Here is a 21,164-nt window from a genome sequence, read left to right as displayed (position 1 = left end):
TTGGGTTACGGGGATAGGGTGGAAGTGAGGGCTTAAGTGGGTCGGTGCCGACTCGATGGGCCAAATGGGCTCCTGCTGCACAGTATGTTCTATGTTCTAATGTGCAAACTCCACACGGACAGTGACCCAGGGCCAGGATTCGAACCCGGGTCCTCAGGGCTGCAGTCCCAGTGCTAACCACTGCGCCACATGCCGCCCCATGATCGTGAAAAATGGCGGAGCAGGCTCAAAGGGCCAAAATGCCTCCACCTGCTCCTATCTTCTATGTATCTATCTAGTAGTAGGGAAAATGTTGGAGTCTATTATAAAGGATGTGATAATAGGACACTTAGAAAATATCAATGGCTTTATGAAAGGGAAATCATGTTTGACAAATCCACTTGAGTTTTTGAGGATGTATGAGATTTGATAAGGGTGAACCAGTCGGCTCCTTCCAGGCATCGAATGGGAACCTGTCCGAAATCTCTCAGATCTCGGTGCACAGGTGCATCTGCATTGTCACGGGTGCCCTATATATGCCTGGTCGGCACAATATATAAAATTCAATGTAGACCGAACATACCAAGATGCCCGGGCAGCAGAGTAGCCACAATTGCCAAGATGCCCCGGGTCCACAGGGTGATGACGGCGGGATGCATGTTGCCATACGAGCACCTTCAGATGAGATAGAAATAAGTTCTGCAGCTGGTGTGCGTCCATGACCTGTGCACCATGCATATCGTCAACCAAGACCCAGGCATCTGCACCCAATACCCGGGCAGTGTGCACCGCACATTCATCCTGGCACACGCCATGGTTCCTGACTTCTTTGACGCACCGCCACCCAGCTGTGGTTGTGGCTCACGATGCCTATCTGGAGGCCGCAGACCAACGCAGAGACCCGCTACAATGACGCCTAACAGATTACAGGTTTATTGATTTACTAATTGCTTCACTGATCTTTTTGGGACCTTGGATGCAATATAATTTTTAAATTTAGTACATGGACAGAAAATGGAATATCCACAAAGTCAAAGTCATGGGGCGTCATTCTCCGACCCCCCAGAGGGTCGGAGAATGGCCGTTGGCCGCCATGAATCCCGCCCCCGCCGGTTGCCGAAGTCTCCGAAGGGAGAAAAGTCGGCGAGGCGTTAATGTCGCCGCTGCCGTCGGAGAATGTCACGGGTGTGCGCAAGGCAGCCGATTTTCGGCCTGCCGATATTCTCCCTTCCGGATGGGCCGAAGTCCCGTCGACGTGATGACCGTTCACGTTGACGTAAATTAAACCTCCTTTTCATCGGCGTGACCCTGTGCTCTAGGTTTACGTTGACCAGCGTGGAGGTGAGTGACGGCCTGGGGGGTTGGCTCTGGGCAGGCGATGGCGTGGCCGCAGTCTGAATGCGTGAGGAGAGGTGTGTCTCGGGTTGTGTGTGTGTGTGTGCGGTGGGGGGGGGGGGTGGTCAGAGTAGGCTGGGCTCCGGGGGAGTGCCGGGAGGGGGTCCGTGCCGGGGAGGGGGATGGGGGGGGGTCCGTGCCGGGGAGGGGGATGGGGGGGGTCCGTGCCAGGGAAGGGGATGGGGGGGCCCGTGCCGGGGAGGGGGATGGGGGGGGTCCGTGCCGGGGAGGGGGATGGGGGGTCCGTGCCGGGGTGGAGGTTGGGGGGGGGTCCGTGCCGGGGTGCAGGTTGGGAGGGGGTCCGTGCCGGGGAGGGGGATGGGGGGTCCTTGCCGGGGTGGAGGTTGGGGGGGGGTCCGTGCCGGGGTGGAGGTTGGGGGGGGGGGTCCGTGCCGGGGTGGAGGTTGGGGGGGGGGTCCGTGCCGGGGTGGATTATGGGGGGGGTTCGTGCCGGGGTGGAGGTTGGGGGGTGGTCCGTGCCGGGGTGGAGGTTGGGGGGGGGGTCCGTGCCGGGGTGGAGGTAGGGGGGGGTCCGTGCCGGGGTGGAGGTTGGGGGGGTCCGTGCCGGGGTGGAGGTTGGGGGGGGGTCCATGCCGGGGAGGGGGATGGGGGGTCCGTGCCGGGGAGGGGGATGGGGGGGTCCGTGCCGGGGAGGGGGATGGGGGGGTCCGTGCCGGGGAGGGGGATGGGGGCGGGGTCCGTGCCGGGGAGGTGGATGGGGGCGGGGTCCGTGCCGGGGAGGGGGATGGGGGGGTCCGTGCCGGGGAGGGGGATGGGGTGGTTCCGTGCCGGGGAGGGGGATGGGGGGTCCGTGCCGGGGTGGAGGTTGGGGGGGGGGTCCGTGCCGGGGAGGGGGATGCGAGGGCAAGTGTCCTCAGGTCCACCTCGCCAGGTGCCAGCCTCCAACAGTTGGACCCATGCGGTCCATGCCACCTGGCTGGGGGGAGGAGGGAATATGGGCAATGATGACATGTCGTCGTTCCCCTCCCCCCCCACCCCCCCAACAGGCCGTCATGTTTTCCGATCATCCAGCCATGTTGGCCGCCGTGGTGGCAGCCGCTCATGTCTATGTTGCCCTGGATGAGGAGGAGGAGGAGGAGGAGGAGGAGGAGCGTGCCAGAGAGGCGGCGCAGGCTGCCGCAGAGGGACAGGCGGCAGCCGCCCAGGCTGGAGGGACACCTGACCGACAGGACGAGGAGGGGGAGGAGGATGTCGCGGCCCTATGGCAACGGAGGCACCTGAGGGCGCCCCGTGTGTACCGGCCCCGGCAGTCATACCAGGGCCTCACGGACCGGGAATGCAGGAGGAGACTCCGGATGAGGCGGGAAACCGTGGCACACATCTGCCACCTGCTGGCACACCTGTCACCGCGTGGCACTGGCGGGGGACACCCTCTCCCCGTGTCCGTCAAGGTTACGGTGGCCCTGAACATTTATGCAACGGGGTCATTCCAGGCACCGAGTGGGGACCTGTCCGGCATATCGCAGACATCGGTGCATCGGTGCATCGGGGCAGTGACAGATGCCCTATATGCCATGGCGCACCACTACATCCGCTTCCCCGTGGACCGGGCCAGCCAAGATGCCCGGGCCGTGGGCTTCTCTGCCGTGGCCGGGTTCCCCATGGTCCAGGGCGCGATCGATGGGATGCAAGTCGCCGTGCGGCCACCTGTAGATAACAGGGCCGTGTTCACCAATAGGAAGGGGACCTATTCGATGAACATACAGGTGGTCTGCGACCACCGCATGATGATCCTGCACGTCTGTGCCCGTTACCCAGGCAGTGTACACGACTCATACGTGTTGTCGCGGTCATCCATCCCCGGCATGTACGAGGGACGCCATCCCCGGCTGAGGGGCTGGTTGCTGGGCGACAGGGGCTACCCATTGCGATCGTGGCTGATGACACCTATACGGAGGCCACGCAATCAGGCGGAGAACTGCTACAATGATGCCCATGTAGCGACAAGGGGAGTGATAGAGAGGTGCTTTGGCGTGCTGAAGATGCGTTTCTGGTGCCTGACCCTCTCTGGGGGCACCCTCCAGTATCGGTCAGATAGGGTCGGCCGCATCATTGTGGTGTGCTGTGTCCTGCACAACATAGCCCAGCAGAGGGGCGATGTGCCGCAGGCAGAGGAGGGCGGAGTGGAGGAGCAGCAGGAAGAGGCGCAGTCCTCCCCAGATGAGGGGGATGGGGGTAATGGTCAGGGCAGACGGGGTAGACACAGGCGGGTGGCTGTCCACCGTTACCGGCTGGCCTATCGGGCACGGGACAGACTGATAGCCGCCCGCTTCACTGACTAGATGGGCGTGGGAATCGGGTAGTATGGCCACAGACCGCACACCATGGCAACAGCCGACCACCCACCCCCCCCCACCCATCCACCCACCCAGCACCCTCACCCCCCTCCCCAACCCCACCCACCCCATCCGCATGCACACCACACACCCCCATTGCCGATCCACAACGGGCCGGGCTCACGCAGTTGCGCGTGGACGCGTGTCTATTGCAGGCCATGGAGGATGATGACAACCCGCCCTGCGGTGAGCTCCTGGCTCTACATCGTTGGACTATGTCTGACCCATGGCCACAGTACCACCATCCACCCGGACCATCCCTGCATGCGGCTGTGACACTGCAGCGCACGGCCCCGTCCTCTGCCCAGGGGATGTTGATGGCGGCCCAGGGAGAAGGGGGCAGACTCACCTGGGGCTGAGGTAAGACCACCCCTCACACACACACTTGCGCTCAACGTACATGACACCCCCGCACGCTTTGGACAGAGCACTAGGCAGCTTCTGTAGGTGTAACATTGACTTTAATAACCAAAGGAGTTCATGCACATGCCCTAGCCCCTAAAACTCATCTGTGCCCTGCACCCGTGCCAACTTACTCAGTGTCTAATTGTTTGGCCTTACGGGCCCTCTACGTGGTTCCCCAGACGGTACAGCAGAACTGGAGGTGGACTCCTGTGATTCCTGCCCTCTGACACTGGATCCCTTTGGCGGCCGTTTCCTGGGGCGTCCTGGCCTAGATGGGCCAGGCTGCGGCCCGGGCGACTGGGATGGTGAGCTGCCAGACTGTCCTGCCCGTTGCCCACCCGATGCACCTGGGACAGAAGGGGGGGGGGGGGAGTCCGAGGTGTCACGATGTACCGGGACCTCCCCTACAGGGGGAGCCGGGACGGACCACACCACCTCCTCCTCCCTCGGGGTGCCCGATGGCCCCCAGGCCTCTACATGGGTGGGGGATGCGAACAGACTGGCCATCCGACGCCCCCCCGACATCTGGCGCTGCCAGTCCTGGAGGCCCGTGCTGGTATCGACAGGGGTCTGCAGGTTTGCAGCCATGGAGCCCAGGGGGTTGGCAAACCCTGTCTGTGACAGTGCGACGCCGGCTCGCCAATGGCCACTGGCGCCGATGCCCTCAGCGATGGCCTGCAGAGACTGGGCCATGGCCTGCAGAGACTGGGCCATGGCCTGCTGAGACTGGGCCATGGCCTGCTGAGACTGGGCCATGGCCTGCAGAGACTGGGCTATGGCCTGCAGAGACTGGGCTATGGCCTGCAGAGACTGGGCTATGGCGTTGAGCGCCTCTGCCATCTGGCGCTGGCACTGGCTCATGGCCTCCTGTGAGAGGGCAGCCATTTCTTGGGCCACAGACGCCGCCTGCACGGAAAGCCCCAGGCCTCGCAAACCGTTCCCCATGCCTGACACCGTCGCACCCATTGCTTCCACCGCGGACGCCACCCGGCGGTGTCAGCTTGGGTGGCACGCATGACCGGCACCACTCCCAGCTCCTGGACGCGGGTGGACTCCTCCACCTGCGACTGCAGCCGCCGCAAGCCGCCCGTCACCCTCTTCGCTCGTCTCCGGGTCGGTGGTTGCATCGGATCTATGTGTGGGTGTGGTAACTCCAGGAACCCAGGATCCATCTGGGCGGCAGATGTTCGCTTGGGCTGGGCTGGGCTGCCCTCCGACCGCCCGGTCCCTCTGCTGCTCCTACCTCCACCTGCTGTACCGGGACGGCTGTGTTGTGCGCACCAGTGAGTGTACCAGACGCCTCATCACTAAAGTGCCCAACCGAGGTGAGTGTTTCTGCGATGGTGGAGGGTGTTGGTGACAGCAGTGGCATTGTGTCGTGCTCTTCGTCCCACTCTGAGTCCATGGCACTTTGGGGTGGGGGTTCGTTTCCACCCATCCACTCTGAGTCACTGTCCGGTATTTCGTCTTCCTGGGCAGTGCTGTCCCGGGTAGGGGTGTCCTGGGCACTGCTGTCCCGGGTAGTGGTGTCCCGGGTAGTGGTGTCCTGGTTAGTGGTCTCCCGGGTAGTGGTGTCCCGGGTAGTGGTGTCCCGGGTAGTGGTGTCCTGGGTAGTGGTGTCCTGGCTCGGATGTGACGGGGGCCTGTGGCTGCCCCCCTCGTCGCTGGGTGGTCGCTCCCGCACGTGACGGGGGTGTCGTCTCCCTGTTGCTCCAGGTCTCTCCGTCTCCCGTGGTGTGCGAGGGGCATCCTGCGGGCGTCGCATGCTGGAGGGTCCGGCTCTCTCCGTCTCCCGTGGTGTGCGAGGGGCATCCTGCGGGCGTCGCATGCTGGAGGGTCCGGCTCTCTCCGTCTCCCGTGGTGTGCGAGGGGCATCCTGCGGGCGTCGCATGCTGGAGGGTCCGGGTCTCTCCGTCTCCCGTGGCCTCCAAGGGGCATCCTGCGGGCGGTCTGCATCTGCGGGGATGGGTGCCTGGGCGTTTGGTCCTGCGATACACAATGAAGCATGCATGGTTAGACATCAGGCAGTGATCAGGTGATATGGGGGAGGGGGATATAGGGGAGGGGGGATATGGGGACGGGCTGTCGGTGGCTCACTTGCTACTATGCCCCCGACCTCTGCATCAGCAACCTCCCGGTCGTCAGGTCCGCCAGCCAGTTCCAGGGCCCTTTCCTCGTGTTCGGTCAGTGGCCTCTCACCAGCGGGGCCTCCTCCAGTCCTCACATGCTCCCTATTGTTGTGTGCGCGCTTATCCTGTGGGGGGGGGGGGGGTGGCAGGGATAAAAGGCAACACTGTTAGGCAGGTATATGAATGCACGCCATCGGTTGCGCGTGCATTGCAGAGGTTAAAGTTAGGGCTGGATTCACTTGGGGATATGGGGGAGGGGGGATATGGGGGAGGGGGGGATATGGGGGAGGGGCGGATATGGGGGAGGGGGGATGTGGGGGGGGGATGTGGGGGAGGGGGATATGGGGGAGGGGGGATATGGGGGAGGGGGATATGGGGGAGGGGGGATATGGGGGAGGGGGGATATAGGAGAGGGGGGATATGGGGGAGGGGGGATATGGGGAGGGGGGATATGGGGGAGGGGGGATATGGGGAGGGGGATTTTGGGGGATATGGGGGAGGGGGATATGGGGGAGGGGGATATGGGGGAGGGGGGTTATGGGGAGGGGGATTTGGGGGAGGGGGGATATGGGGAGGGGGGATATGGGGGAGGGTGGATATGGGGGAGGGGGATATGGGAGAGGGGGGATATGGGGGAGGGGGGATATGGGGGAGGGGGATATGGAGCGGGGGATAAGGGGAGGCGGGTTATGGGGGAGGGGGCATATGGGGGAGGGGGGATATGGGGGATATGGGGGGGATTATGGGGGATATGGGGGAGGGGGATATGGGGGAGGGGGGATATGGGGGAGGTGCGGATATGGGGGAGGTGCGGATATGGGGGAGGGGGGATATGGAGGGGGTATATAGGGGAGGGGGGATATGGGGAGGGGGATATGGGGGAGGGGGGGATATGGGGAGGGGGGATATGAGGGAGGGGGGGATATGGGGGAGGGGGGATATGGGGGAGGGGGATATGGGGGAGGGGGGATATGGGGGAGGGGGGATATGGGGCAGGGGGGATATGGGGGAGGGGGGATATAGGAGAGGGGGGATATGGGGGAGGGGGGATATGGGGGAGGGGGGATATAGGAGAGGGGGGATATGGGGGAGGGGGGATATGGGGAGGGGGGATATGAGGGAGGGGGGGATATGGGGGAGGGGGGATATGGGGGAGGGGGATATGGGGGAGGGGGGGATATGGGGGAGGGGGGATATGGGGCAGGGGGGATATGGGGGAGGGGGGATATAGGAGAGGGGGGATATGGGGGAGGGGGGATATGGGGGAGGGGGGATATAGGAGAGGGGGGATATGGGGGAGGGGGGATATGGGGAGGGGGGATATGGGGGAGGGGGGATATGGGGAGGGGGATTTTGGGGGATATGGGGGAGGGGGGATATGGGGGAGGGGGATATGGGGGAGGGGGGGTTATGGGGAGGGGGATTTGGGGGAGGGGGGATATGGGGAGGGGGGATATGGGGGAGGGTGGATATGGGGGAGGGGGATATGGGAGAGGGGGGATATGGGGGAGGGGGGATATGGGGGAGGGGGATATGGGGCGGGGGATAAGGGGAGGCGGGTTATGGGGGAGGGGGCATATGGGGGAGGGGGGATATGGGGGATATGGGGGGGGATTATGGGGGATATGGAGGAGGGGGGATATGGGGGAGGGGATGGGGGAAGTGCGGATATGGGGGAGGTGCGGATATGGGGGAGGGGGGATATGGAGGGGGGATATAGGGGAGGGGGGATATGGGGGAGGGGGGATATGGGGGAGGGGGGGATATGGGGAGGGGGGATATGGGGGAGGGGGGGATATGGGGAGGGGGGGATATGGGGGAGGGGGGATATGGGGGAGGGGGGATATGGGGGAGGCGGGATATGGGGGAGGGGGGATATGGGGCAGGGGGATATGGGGGAGGGGGAATATGGGGCAGGGGGGATATGGGGCAGGGGGGCATATGGGGAGGGGGATATGGGGAGGGGGATATGGGGGAGGGGGATATGGGGGAGGGGGGATATGGGGGAGGGGGGATATGGGGAGGGGGGATATGGGGGAGGGGGGGATATGGGGGATATGGGAGGGGGGATATGGGGGAGGGGGGGATATGGGGAGGCTCACCCTGCCTGCTCTGACGAGGTCGTTCACCTTCTTGTGGCACCGGGTGCCTGTCCGTGGTGTCAGGGCCACAGCGGTGACGGCCTCTGCCACTTCCCTCCACAGATGCCGGCTGTGGCGTGGGGCAACTCTGCGGCCGTGCCCGGGATACAGGGCCTCCCTCCTCTGCTCCACCGCGTCCAGGAGCGCCTCCACATCCCGTGACTCGAACCTCGGGGCTGAGCGGCGGCCAGCCATCCAGTTGGGTATTGCGGTCGGGTGTTCCGGTCGGTTGGGGGGGAGCAGCGCGGCTTTATGAGCCGTCACGCCGTGCAGCGCGTATGACGCTGCACGGCGTGAACCACTGCGCAAGCGCGGATCCCGTTACGTCGCTGCTAGCCCGTTTCGGGCCGGAGACTTTCGACCCATTTTTCCGATGTGACGCAAGTCGGATTTGCGTCGTTGTTTGCGCCGATAACGGAGAATTTCGCCCATGGTTTCAGATAGAAATATGTGAACTGCTGGTCAAAGCTAATATTGTTCCAAAAGACTCTTTCATAAGGTCTTTGTAGTGAATAGATCATTGTTAAAAATGTATCAAAAGCAAGGTTAGAGCAAGCACATGGGGCCCGATTCTCCACTCCCACGCCGAAGTGGCCGCGCCGTCGTGAACGCCGTCGAGGTTCACGACGGCGCGGAACGGCCCCGATCCCGACCGATTCAGGGCCCGAAAAAGGGCTAGGATTGGGGCCGCGAGAACCTCGGGGGCGCGTTCCGCGAAGGCCGCGCCGTCACCGTGCGACGCCCGAATGACGCACCGCTGCGTCCTAAATTGCGCGAACCGCGCACAGAGGACCCGGAGGAGAACTGAGGAGATGGCTGAGCCCCGAAGAGCCGCACCGAGGTTCTGGGATACGGACCTGGACACCCTGGTGGATGAGGTGGAGCACAGAAGGGACACCCTCTGCCCAAGACGTGGGCATCGCTAGCCATCCAGCGGTGAGGCACGGTTGGCGGGAGGTGGGCACTGCAGTCAGTGCTGTGGGGCAGACCCCCCGGACAGGGGAGCAGTGCCGCAAGAAGCTGCACGACCTCACCCGGGCTGCCAGGGTAAGTGCCATGAGGGTGCCCCCAGGGGGTTGGGCGGGGGGGGGGGCGTTGGGAGTGTTGGGGCTTCAGGGGCGATGTTGGGGGGGTCAGGGGTTTGGGGGGTCACGGCGGGTTGGGGGGGCGTTGGGAGTGTTGGGGGGGGGGACTGGGGCATCAGGGGCGATGTTGGGGGGGGGGACAGGGGGTTTGGGGGGGTCACAGTGCCCAACTATCTACTCGACCCACATGAGCCCCGGGACCCCCCTGGAGCGAACCCATGGCGTGCTGTATCCTGAACCAGCAACAATGTTGTCAATATCTGCATGCCCTGATGATACCCGCCTAATGGTGATGCTTTATCCAACCCCCCCCCCCCCACACCCCCAGGACAAGACAGCGCATAACCAGCGGGAGCGCATGAGAACCGGAGGGGGTTCTCCGGTCCCTGCGCCCCCTAACCATTCACGAGCAGAGGGCCCTGGACCTCGCTGGGGGATCCGCCACCCGGGAGATCGCGCCATGCCAGGTCGGAGGCGCAGAAGCAAGTGAGAGAACCCTGCATGTCCTCTCCACCCCCAACCCGTCATCGCCCCCCTCACACTCTGGCCACTGCACCCCAGATCCCACCCCCCCTCACACTCTGGCCACTGCACCCCAGATCCCATCCCCCTCACACTCTGACCACTGCACCCCAGATCCCATCCCCCTCACACTCTGGCCACTGCACCCCAGATCCCACCCCCCCTCACACTCTGGCCACTGCACCCCAGATCCCACCCCCCCCCTCACACTCTGGCCACTGCACCCCAGATCCCATCCCCCTCACACTCTGACCACTGCACCCCAGATCCCATCCCCCTCACACTCTGACCACTGCACCCCAGATCCCATCCCCCTCACACTCTGACCACTGCACCCCAGATCCCATCCCCCTCACACTCTGGCCACTGCACCCCAGATCCCATCCCCCCTCACACTCTGGCCACTGCACTCCAGATCCCATCCCCCTCACACTGTGCACCCACCACCACCATACACCCGGGCCACCGTGTCTAACGAACCCCGAATCTTTTATGTTCCCCAGGGCCATCGGCCGAACCTTCAGGGACGTCTCGCCCAGGAAGCAGCGCAACACCACCCACCGCAACGGCACCCAGGGACGCACGGCAGAGGTTGGCAGTTGGTTGGACAGGAGGGCAGATCTCACAGTCTGGGACACAGGGACCGGGACGCTGAGACCTCCGGGACAGACATTAGTCAGGGGCACAGGGTGGACAGTAATGCTGAAGCCCACATCATGGCCACACACCCGCTGTATCAAACTGGAGGTCAAGACGACATGGCCCGCATGGAGCTTGCGCCGAGCCATGAGGGGGATCAGTCCACACCAGACTTCTTGACGGATGATGACCTCGAGCTTGCGGCACTGCTGTCTCCCACACCGTTCACCATCGCAGAGACACTCACCTCGGTTGGGCAGATAAGTGATGAGGCTCCCGGGTCACGGTCTGGTGCGCACCCCACAGCCGAGCCGGAACAGCAGCTGGAGTTTGGAGCAGCCGAGGGGCTGGACGGTCGGAGAGCAGCCCAGGCCCAGCAACCAGCTGCCACCCAGACGGTTCCGGGTTCCTGGATGTAATTGACCCACCCGGACAACCGATGCGTATGGACACCCAAGGACTGAGTAACGGGATGAGGGCCATCTTCCAGGACCTGCACACGCAGTTGGAGGAGTCCATCCACGTCCAGGAGCAGGGAGTGGTGCCGCTCATCGCAGCCACCCAGGCCGACACCGCACGGGTGGCGTCCGCGGTGGAGGCAATGGGTGAAGGGGTTTTGGCCATGGGTCAGGTTCTGCAAGGCGTTGGGCTTCATGTGCACGCGTCATCCATGGCCCAGGAGCGGGCTGCCCTCTCACAGGTAGCCATGCGCCAGAGCCAACACGACATTGCCGCCGCTCTCCGGCCCTGGCTGAGTCTCACCATGCCATGGCCCGGTCCCAGCAAGCGATGGCTCAGTCCCAGCAGTCAGTCGCGGAGAGCATAGACCGCCTGGCGCACGTGATGGATGGCATCGCGCACTCACAGGTCGAGATTGCACAGACCTTGGCAGGAATGTGGCACTCCCTGGGCCCCGTCTCGGCGAACATTCGGACCGTGGTCGATACCGCTGCAGGCCTCCAGGACTGGCAGTGCCAGGTGTGCGATGGAGCATGTCTCCGAGCGCATCTCCGTCCCACAGTGAGGCCCGGGGGCCACCGGGCTCCCCGAGGAGGAGGAGGTTCTGGGGCCCGTCCCGGTAGCTCCATTAAGGGACGTCCCGGTACACTCGGCCTTCCCCGTTCCATCCCTGGCACATCTGGTGGGGAGCGGGCAGGTCAGGGTGGCACCACGCCATCCAGCACGCCCGCAGAGCAGCCTGGCCCATCGAAGCCGGGCCGCCCAAGGAAACGTGTGCCGAAGGGGAGCCATGTCGAAGGGCGTGATTCACAGCAGTCCACCTCCACTCCTGCTGTACCATCTGGGAACACACCTAGACGTAGTGGTAGGGCCAATAAGGCAAAGTCGTTAGGCCCGTAAGAAGTTGGCACGGGTGCAGGGCACAGTTTAGTTGTAGTGGGTTGGGCACCTATGTTCACCACACGAATAAACGCACTGTTAAATTTGACTTGTAAGACTGTGTGCTATGTCCGGTGCCAGGGGGCTCAGGAGGGTGCCCGATTGGCGTTGTGGTATACGAGCCGTTCAAGGTCTGTTCCGGATGTGGTGACCCTTTCCCCCCCCCCCCCGCCCCCCCATAATCGGACACCGTTGTCCTCGGTACACCGATGCCAGCCACCCCACGGGCATGTGGGGAAATATCCGTCACGAAGGCTGTGACCACCGGAGTGCATGGTTCAGCTATAGCCATGAGTCAGACCTTGGCTGGCGAATCTGAGCACACAGCTCATCGCAGAGCGGGCTGTCATCGTTCAACATGGCACTGATCACACCCGCTTACACAATCATCACTGTTGTGCAATCCCGTAGTGCCGCAGTGGTAAGGTGATGTTGAATTGTTGCCGTGAACGCGATGCGGGGGTGCAGGGGGGGGGGGTGGTGGTGGGTGCTGTGTGGTGCCCGTGTACAGGAGTGATGGTGCAAGTGGCAGTGTTCAGCGAATCCCACCCCCACAGTGCGTGAACCGTGCGGCCACCAACGCGTCGCGTGCCCGCTGTCCCCGGCGGTGCCGTCGCGCAGCCTCCTGGGCGTAACGAGCAGCCTGGCAATGTCTGTGTCCTGCGCCCCTCCCCCCACCCTGATGCGCCCCATCATCCTCATCCTCCTCTTCCCCATCCCCCTCGTTTGCGTTGGCTCCGGTGCCGTCGGGTCCTCCCTCCGGCTCTTCCACCAGGTCATCTCCCCTCTGTATGGCAATGTTGTGCAGCGCACATCAGACCACAACTACGCCACCGACCCTGTCGGGCCGGTACTGCAGGGCCCCTCCGGAGCGGTCCAGGCATCTGAATCGCATCTTCAGCAGCCCGAAGCACCGCTCCACCACACCCCTGGTTGCTGCATGGGCCTCGTTGTATAGGCTCTCCGCGTTGGTGTGAGGCCTCCGTATTGGCGTCAGCAGCCATGACCTCAATGGATAGCCCTTGTCGCCCAGCAACCAGCCCCTCAGCCGGGGGGGGGGGGGGCATCCATCGAACATTGCGGGGATGAACGACTGTGCCAGAATGTAGGCGTCATGCACACTGCCGGGGTACTTTGCACACACATGCATGATCTACATGTGGGGGTCGCACACCACCTGAATGTTCATGGAGTACGCGCCCTTCCTGTTCATGAACACGTCCCTGCTGTCTGCAGGTGGGCGCATGGGGACGTGCACACCATCGATGACACCCTGGACCATCGGTATCCCGGCCACCTTGGCGAATCCACGTGCCCGTGCTTCCTGCTGTGCTCGGTCCTCGGGGAATTGAATGTACCTGTCCGCAATGGCGTACAAGGCGTCGGTGATGGCCCTGATGCACCTGTGGACCGATGCCTGTGATATCCCGGAGAGGTCCCCGCTCGGCGCCTGGAAGGAACCGGTCACATAAAGGTTTAGAGCCACCGTCACCTTGACGGAGACTGGTATAGCGTGTCCTCCTCCCATTCCACGTGGTGCGCCACGAGCTGGCATATATGTGCGACCGTCTCCCTGCTGAACCGTAGCCTCCTCCTGCATGTGAAGTCTGGTAGGGCCTCGAACGACATTCTGTCACGGCACACCCTCGGCCTTGCTGGACGCCTGTGGCGTGCTGGCACCACCATCAGTGGCTCCTCGTGCTCCACCTGCTCCTCCGCCTCTTCCTGCTCCCCCCCAAGCACTTCCTCTGCATTCCTCGCCGTCTGGCGGTCAATGTTCCCCTCGGCATCCCCCTGTACATTCGGGTCCTGAGCGCCTGAGGCCTGCGTGTCGACGACGGGCCACTCCGCGGCCATCCCCTCTGCTGCACCGGCGATCGCTGCATCTGCACTGTGGGCCGTCCGACTCTATGCTGCCGGGTGGCAAACTCCAGAACTGCGGCTCCAACCACGGCAGTGAACATCGCTGTCTGGTTGGCATACATGATGACCTGCAGGAAGGTGGTGGGGGGCAGAGAAATGACATGCTACACCAAGGTTCTTCCACACCTTGTCAGCCGGGCTGCATGGGATACCTGTGTGCCCCGGTGGCCTGGTCGCGCTGCAGATACGCAGCCAGCCTAACACCTGGTCACTGTCTGCGCCCAACGGTCACTTCACACCGTACTGCTCACCAGTGTGCCACTCACCTGTGCCCATCAGCCACACGCAACCTGCGGCCGTGTCCTCATCACCGTCCTGCCATATCAGGGCGGCTGACATGTGGCATCCGCGGATGGACGATACCATCCACACTCTCCCTCACCCCCTCCCACCTGCACACTCTCCCGCTCCCCCATCCCACCTGCACATTCTCCCGCCCCCCCACCTGCACACTCTTCTGCCCCCCCCACCTGCACATTCTCCCGCCCCCCCCACCTGCACACTCTCCCGCACCCCCCTCCCACCTGCACACTCTCCCTCACCCCCCTCCCACCTGCACACTCACCCGCCCCCCCCACCTGCACACTCTCCCGCCCCCCTCCCACCTGCACACTCTCCCTCACCCCCCTCCCACCTGCACACTCTCCCGCCCCCCCACCTGCACACTCTCCCTCACCCCCTCCCACCTGCACACTGTCCCGCCCCCCCTCCCACCTGCACACTCTCCCACCCCCCCACCTGCACACTCTCCCGCCCCCCTCCCACCTGCACACTCTCCCGCCCCCCCACCTGCACACTCTCCCGCCCCCCCTCCCACCTGCACACTCTGCCGCCCCCCCCTCCCACCTGCACACTCTCCCGCCCCCCCCTCCCACCTGCACACACTCCCGCACCTCCCCTTTGGCCGCAGCAAAATGGGAGGGGCTCGAGAGACTGAGACAGAACACCCACTAGATTTAGTTAAAGTTTTGACCGTAATAACCCCTAAACGGGAGGGTGTCCAACTTCTTAGAGAAGTCAAAAGAGCATTGGGGGAGGGGGAGCAGCAAATAGAGGTTAGCTGGCTTGTAATTAGACCATAGAACATAGAACGATACAGCGCAGTACAGGCCCTTCGGCCCACGATGTTGCACCGAAACAAAAGCCATCTAACCTACACGATGCCATTATCATCCATATGCTTATCCAATAAACTTTAAAATGCCCTCAATGTTGGCAAGTTCACTATTGTTGCAGGTAGGGCATTCCACAGCCTCACCACTCTTTGCGTAAAGAACCTACCTCTGACCTCTGTCCTATATCTATTACCCCTCAGTTTAAACAATGGTTATTAGGCTATAATCCGCCAAGAACTAATTGGACTAAAATTACTGCTCGTCTGCAAAAGAAATTGGAAGATGTGTTCGATTATGTACAAAGATTTATGAAAGTATGGGCAAAACACTCAGGAATGAATTTGCCAGGGGAAGTGGAGTCGTGGGATGACAGTACTCTTGAATCATTAAAGTCTGCTTTCCTTGCTGGTTTAAAAATAGATGTGGCCAATGCATTGAAACTAGTGCTCCTTGTTGGGATCAAGGGGTAACAACGTACACGGCATTCGTAACTTGATGTGCTCAAATTGATAGAGATTTTGATTCTAAAATCTGTGTTTTCTAAACAGAGACGCAACCTAAAGGAGTAGCAGTTCAATCAGTAAATGATGCCATGTACAATTCAAATGCTTTTCAAGAATCAAAAATTGCCAGAGGAAAATGTTATTTTTGTGGAAAGGATGGACTAGGTCATGCTGAGCTAGATTACAATGACAGCAAGGACAGTATTGCCTTTAAATTCTGTCCCTGTCCCAATTCCACACCTACATATTATCCAGAATTTCCACCATCTCAGTCTAATTCTTCCTCAGCTGATTGGGAGGAATTTAAAAGATTACCACCAAATACACTGTCGGAGTTAAAAAAAAAAGGAAAATAAATTGGAGCACACCGTTAATTATTTCAGCAGGCAATTGATTGATTTTTAAATTTCCCAGAAACGTGTGTGTTAAATTGTTCGATATAAGGTTTAAGTGTTGATTTATAGGAACGCAATGACGGTAATTAAAAGCAGGAATGATTCACTGTTTGAACTTTATGAGCAAATGAATACGTCGATGTTATGTTATGGTTCAGGTTTATATGTATGCGTGTGAATGATGTTCATGTGTGTTTTTTCAAGTGTTAGATTGATCTTGAATTAAAACATCTTGTCAGGTTCAAAAAAAAGAATTATTCCTAACACAACTGACACAAGAAGATAGGAAAATTCTGAGATCGGAGTGTAAAATCGCGATTATTAAAATAAACGGGTCCCCTGAGAGGTGGTGACGTAATGACGTCCAGTTGAAAACTTTTACTTCAACTCTTTTTTTCAAACAAGCAGAGAATTAACACTTACCTGTTAACAGCTGAAGATGTATTTATATTTTTACAGGAATTGAGAATTACAAATTTTAAGTTTGAATTGTCAGATATGTTCCGATAAAGTAACCCATTTTGCTCCAAGCAGAATGGACTTTTGTGTTTCCTATCCATGTGTTTATCAAGATGCCATTTAACATAACCTGATGCACGTCTGCTTAGCACATCATCGCCACCGGAAGTCAGAAATGACTGGAACGTGCTGCCCACAATGATGTTGGAGGCAGGAAATTAGATAGACATGTGAAAGAAATAAACTTGGATGGTTAAAAGGATTGAATTTTGGATGGGACAGGTTGGATTGTTCTAAAGAGCTGCCATTGAATCAATGTGCTGAATGGTCACCTTCTGTGTCATACTGACTCTATAACTTTTAAGTTGGCAGCAGTGTGCACGAACTACAAGGTGCACTGCATTCACTCACCTCACCCCCCTTTGACAGTACCTTCAAAATGTGTGATCTGCAACACCTAGAAACATAGGAGTAGTGGGTGCAAGAGAACATCACCACCTGCAAGTTCCCCTCTCGGCCACATGCTATTCTTTCTCTCCAACAGCAGTTTAGGTGCACAAACACTATAAAGACTGTCGTGGTTCAAGCAAACCTCTCACTGCCACCTTCTCAAAGGCAATTTGGGGTGAACAATAAATGGTGGTCTTCCCAAAGACACTCACATCATGTGAACCAATTTCAATAAGGTAATGGGGAGTCCACACTGAGTAAAGCAAAGAACTTACAATACACAGTTCCCGGTAGATCTCCACCAGGTCTCTTTATGGTGGGTATCTTACCGGCCAAACTTTTAAACATTGATTAATTAGAGCTCTTCCAGTCCTAGGAGCGAGCTCGTACTCTGCCAAGACGGGGAAGACAATAATTCCCATCCCATAGATCCTGTGCAGGATATCGCATCAATTTCTAAAAATGCCCCGAATACCATAGAGAAATTTGAACTCATGGGCGGGATTCTTCGTCCCGCCGCACCCGCTTTCTGGTGTGGCGCTCCCCCATCAACAGGGGATCCTCCATCCCGGCAGCCAGCCAACAGTGTTTCCCACTGTGGGCACCCCTATGCCATTGGTAAATCTGTGGGCGTGAGTGCACTGCCAGCGAATTTGAGGATCCCGCCGACAGAGAATCCAGCCCCATGCCTCCAGAGCCATAACGTATGTATCGAGATTACTAGACTTACAACATTTCCACTATGCTACCATCCAGTAGTGTTCAGGTGCCTTCCTTCCATCTAATTTAACTGACAACAGGTTACTCATTGTCCAAAAGAAGGAAACAGAAGGAGCAACTCAATGTGAAGTACATCTCATAAATGAGAGTATCAATTTCTTCAACCTCAGTCACATCATTATCCTCCCATGAAATGAGCAGTACCTGGCATTAATTAGATTGTTAGCAAAGAGACCACATATTGCATGTCTTGACTTATTAATGTAGTTAAATGTCTGCGGGTGCTTCGCAGAAGTGTAATCAGATCAAAATTTACTTTGAGCCAAAGAAGACGCTGTTAGTATAGGGGTGCTTTGTCCAAGAGCTAGATTTAAAGAGGAAATATTGGACACAAAGGGAAATACAAGCACAGCTCTAAGCACTTACCGCAAAACTGTCATGTAGAGAGGGTTGTGGGAAAGGGCGGCTACCATTCCAATGAAAGAGATGCTAAAGACCATTGAAAAAAGAAGGTGGGAACAGTTGACTTTGCAATGTCCAGGATGAGCGTATTCTTCATTGTTAGATGTCTGAATGCAGCTACAGTTATTGTACGCCTGGATCACAAGGAAGAAGACATGAGTGGATCTTCAACAACTGCTTGAACATAAAAGCAAAGCCAAGAAATATTCACATTTTTCCTACTCCTGTCGGAGTAGGTCGGAGAATAGCCGGGGGTAGGTGTGAATCCCGCCCCTTCAGACTGCCAAATTCACCGGACCAAAAAAATCACGCTGACGCGAATCGCGCCGCCCGCCTCGGATAATGAACTGGACCGGCACGACGCTATGGGCCCCGGGGCCACCTGTATTCTCCCAGCTGGTGGGCCAGGGTCACGTCGGCGTAAATTAAACCACCTATTTAACGGCGTCAACCAGTTGTGATGGTTGACGCCGGCCAGTGCAGAGGTAGGTCTCGGCGTGGGGTGGCCGCAGGAAAAGTTGGTGGGGAGGGGGGGGGGTTGTGGAGTGGGGGGGTGGTGGAGTGGGGGTGTGTGTGGAGTGGGAGGGATGTGGAGTGGGGAGGTGTGTGTGTGGAGTGGGGGGGATGGAGTGGAGGGGGTGTGGAGTGGAGGGGGTGTGGAGTGGAGGGGGTGTGAAGTGGAGGGGGTGTGTGGAGTGGGTGGGGAGTGGAGAGTGGGGGGGTGGGTGTGTAGAGTGGAGGGTGGATGTGTAGAGTGGGGGGTGTAGAGTGGGGGGGGTGGCGTGGGGGCGGGGTGTGGAGTGGGGGGCGGGGGTGGAGTGGGGGGTGTGTGGAGTGGGGGGAAGTGGAGGGGAGGTGGAGAGGTGGAGGGGGGGACGAGTGCCGGGGAGGGGGCTGGGCGAGTGCCCGCGAGGAGAGGGCGAGTGCCGGGGAGGAGAGGGCGAGTGACGGGATGGAGAGGGCGAGTGCCGGGGAGGAGAGGGCGAGTGCTGGGAAGGAGAGGGCGGGTGCCGGGGAGGAGAGGGCGAGTGCCGGGATGGAGAGGGCGAGTGCCGGGGAGGAGAGGGCGAGTGCCGGGGAGGAGAGGGCGAGTGCCGGGATGGAGAGGGCGAGTGCTGGGGAGGAGAGGGCGAGTGCCGGGGAGGGGGGGTGGGTGAGTGCTGGAGAGGAGAGGGTGAATTCCGGATGGAGAGGGCAAGTGCCGGGGAAGGGGGCGAGTGCCGGGGAACGGGGCGAGTGCCGGGGAAGGGGGCGAGTGCCGGGGAAGAGAGAATGGGTACCGGGGAGGGGGGTGGGCGAGTGCCGTGGAGGAGAGGGCGAGTGCCGGAAAGGGGGGTGGGCGGGTGCCAGAGAGGAGAGGACGAGTGCCCGGGAGGGGGGTGGGCGAGTGCCGGAGAGGAGATGACGAGTGCCGGGCAATGATGACATGTCGTCTATCCCCCCCACCCCCACCCTCCACCCCCTGCTGGCCGTTATGTTTGGTGATCACCCAGCGATGTTGGCCGCACTTCTACATGTTGCCCTGGGGGAGGAGGCGGAGGCTGCCGCGGAGGAGCGTGCTGCAGGGAGGCAGGTGGCAGGCGCCCAGGCTGGAGGGCCGCCTGCACAACAGGACGAGGAGGAGCACGAGGAGGAGGAGGAGGTGGTGCCACGGCGACGGAGACGCCCGATGAGGCCCCGTGTGTACCGGCCCCACTGGTCGTACCAGGACCTCATGGACCGGGCATGCAGGAGGAGACTCCAGATAAGCCAGAAAACTGTCGCCCATATCTGCCACCTGATGGCACACCTGGCACCGCATGGCACTGGGGGACGACATCCTCTCCACATGGGCGTCAAGGTTATGGTGGCCCTGAACTTTTGTGCCACGGGGTCGTTCCAGGCACCAAGTGGGGACCTGTCCGGCATCTCGCAGGCATCGGTGCACCGGTGCATCCGTGCAGTGACAGACGCCCTGTATGCCATTGCGGACCGCTACATCCAGTTCCCTGTGGTCCGGGCTAGCCAGGATGCCCGGGCAGCGGGCTTTGCTGCAGTGGCCGGGGTGCCCATGGTCCAGGGCGCAATCGATGGGATGCACGTCGCCGTGCGGCTACCTGCAGATAACAGGGCCGTGTTCACGAATAGGAATGGGACCTATTCCATGAACATTCAGGTGGTCTGCGACCACCGCATGATGAACCTGCACGTCTCCGCCCAGTACCCGGGCAGTGTACATGACTCATTCATATTGGCGCAATCTTTCATCCCCACCATGTTCGAGGGATGCCCACCCCCCCCCCTCCCCCGGCTGAGGGGCTGGTTGCTGGGCGACAGGGATTACCCGTTGCGGTCGTGGCTGATGACGCCTATACGGAAGCCACAGGCTGACGCAGAGAACCGCTACAACGATGCCCATGCAGCGACCAGGGGTGTGATGGAGAGGTGCTTTGGGCTGCTGAAGATGCGCTTCAGGTGCCTGGACAGTTCTGGAGGGGCCCTGCAGTATCCGTCAGATAGGGTCGGCCGCATCTTTGTGGTCTGCTGCGTCCTGCACAACATAGCCCAGCAGAGGGGCGATGTGATGCAGGCAGAGGAGGGGGACGTGGAGGAGCAGCAAGATAAGGCGCAGAGCTCCCCAGATGAGGATGGGGGAATTGGTCAGGACTGTAGGGCTGGACATGGACGGGAGGCTGCCCACTGTTACCGGCTGTGCCAACGGGCACGGGACAGGCTGATAGCTGCCCGGTTCACTGACTAGGGGGGCGTGGGAATCGCCGAATATGAGCACAGACTGCACACCATGGCACCAGCCGACCACCCTCACCCCCCTCCACACACCCACCACCAACCACCCTCACTGCACCCGCATGCATACCACCCCTCCATTGCACATCCAGCAGTGGCACAACGGGCCGGGCTTACACGGTCGCCGGTGGAAGCGTGTCTATTGCAGGCCATGGAGAATGTTGACAACCCGCTCTGGGTTGAGCTCTGGGCTCTACATCGTTGGACAATGCCTGACCCATGACCACAGTACCATCCTCCACCCGGACCGTCCCTGCATGCGGCCGTGACACTGCAGCGCACGGTCCCGTCTGCCCGGGG

The 21,164-nt window shown here is 60.4% G+C and overlaps 1 protein-coding gene across 6 annotated transcripts in view; it reads right to left on the bottom strand.

Annotated features, from left to right (window-relative positions):
- LOC140390084 (solute carrier organic anion transporter family member 2A1-like) overlaps nt 1–21,164 on the bottom strand; it is a 578,748-nt gene that overhangs the window by 32,932 nt on the left and 524,652 nt on the right. For 4 of the 6 annotated variants that reach the window (XM_072474981.1, XM_072474978.1, XM_072474982.1 and 1 more), the window contains one exon: nt 18,042–18,211. The exons of the other annotated variants lie outside the window; for them this stretch is intronic. In XM_072474981.1, coding sequence (XP_072331082.1) covers nt 18,042–18,211 — 170 coding nt within the window. The remainder of the gene's footprint in view (nt 1–18,041; nt 18,212–21,164) is intronic. 6 annotated transcript variants of the gene reach the window in all.

The sequence above is a fragment of the Scyliorhinus torazame genome, chromosome 14, assembly GCF_047496885.1.
Source record: "Scyliorhinus torazame isolate Kashiwa2021f chromosome 14, sScyTor2.1, whole genome shotgun sequence".
NCBI classification, from domain to species: Eukaryota; Metazoa; Chordata; class Chondrichthyes; order Carcharhiniformes; family Scyliorhinidae; genus Scyliorhinus; species Scyliorhinus torazame.
This window is presented reverse-complemented; position numbering and strand designations above follow the sequence as displayed.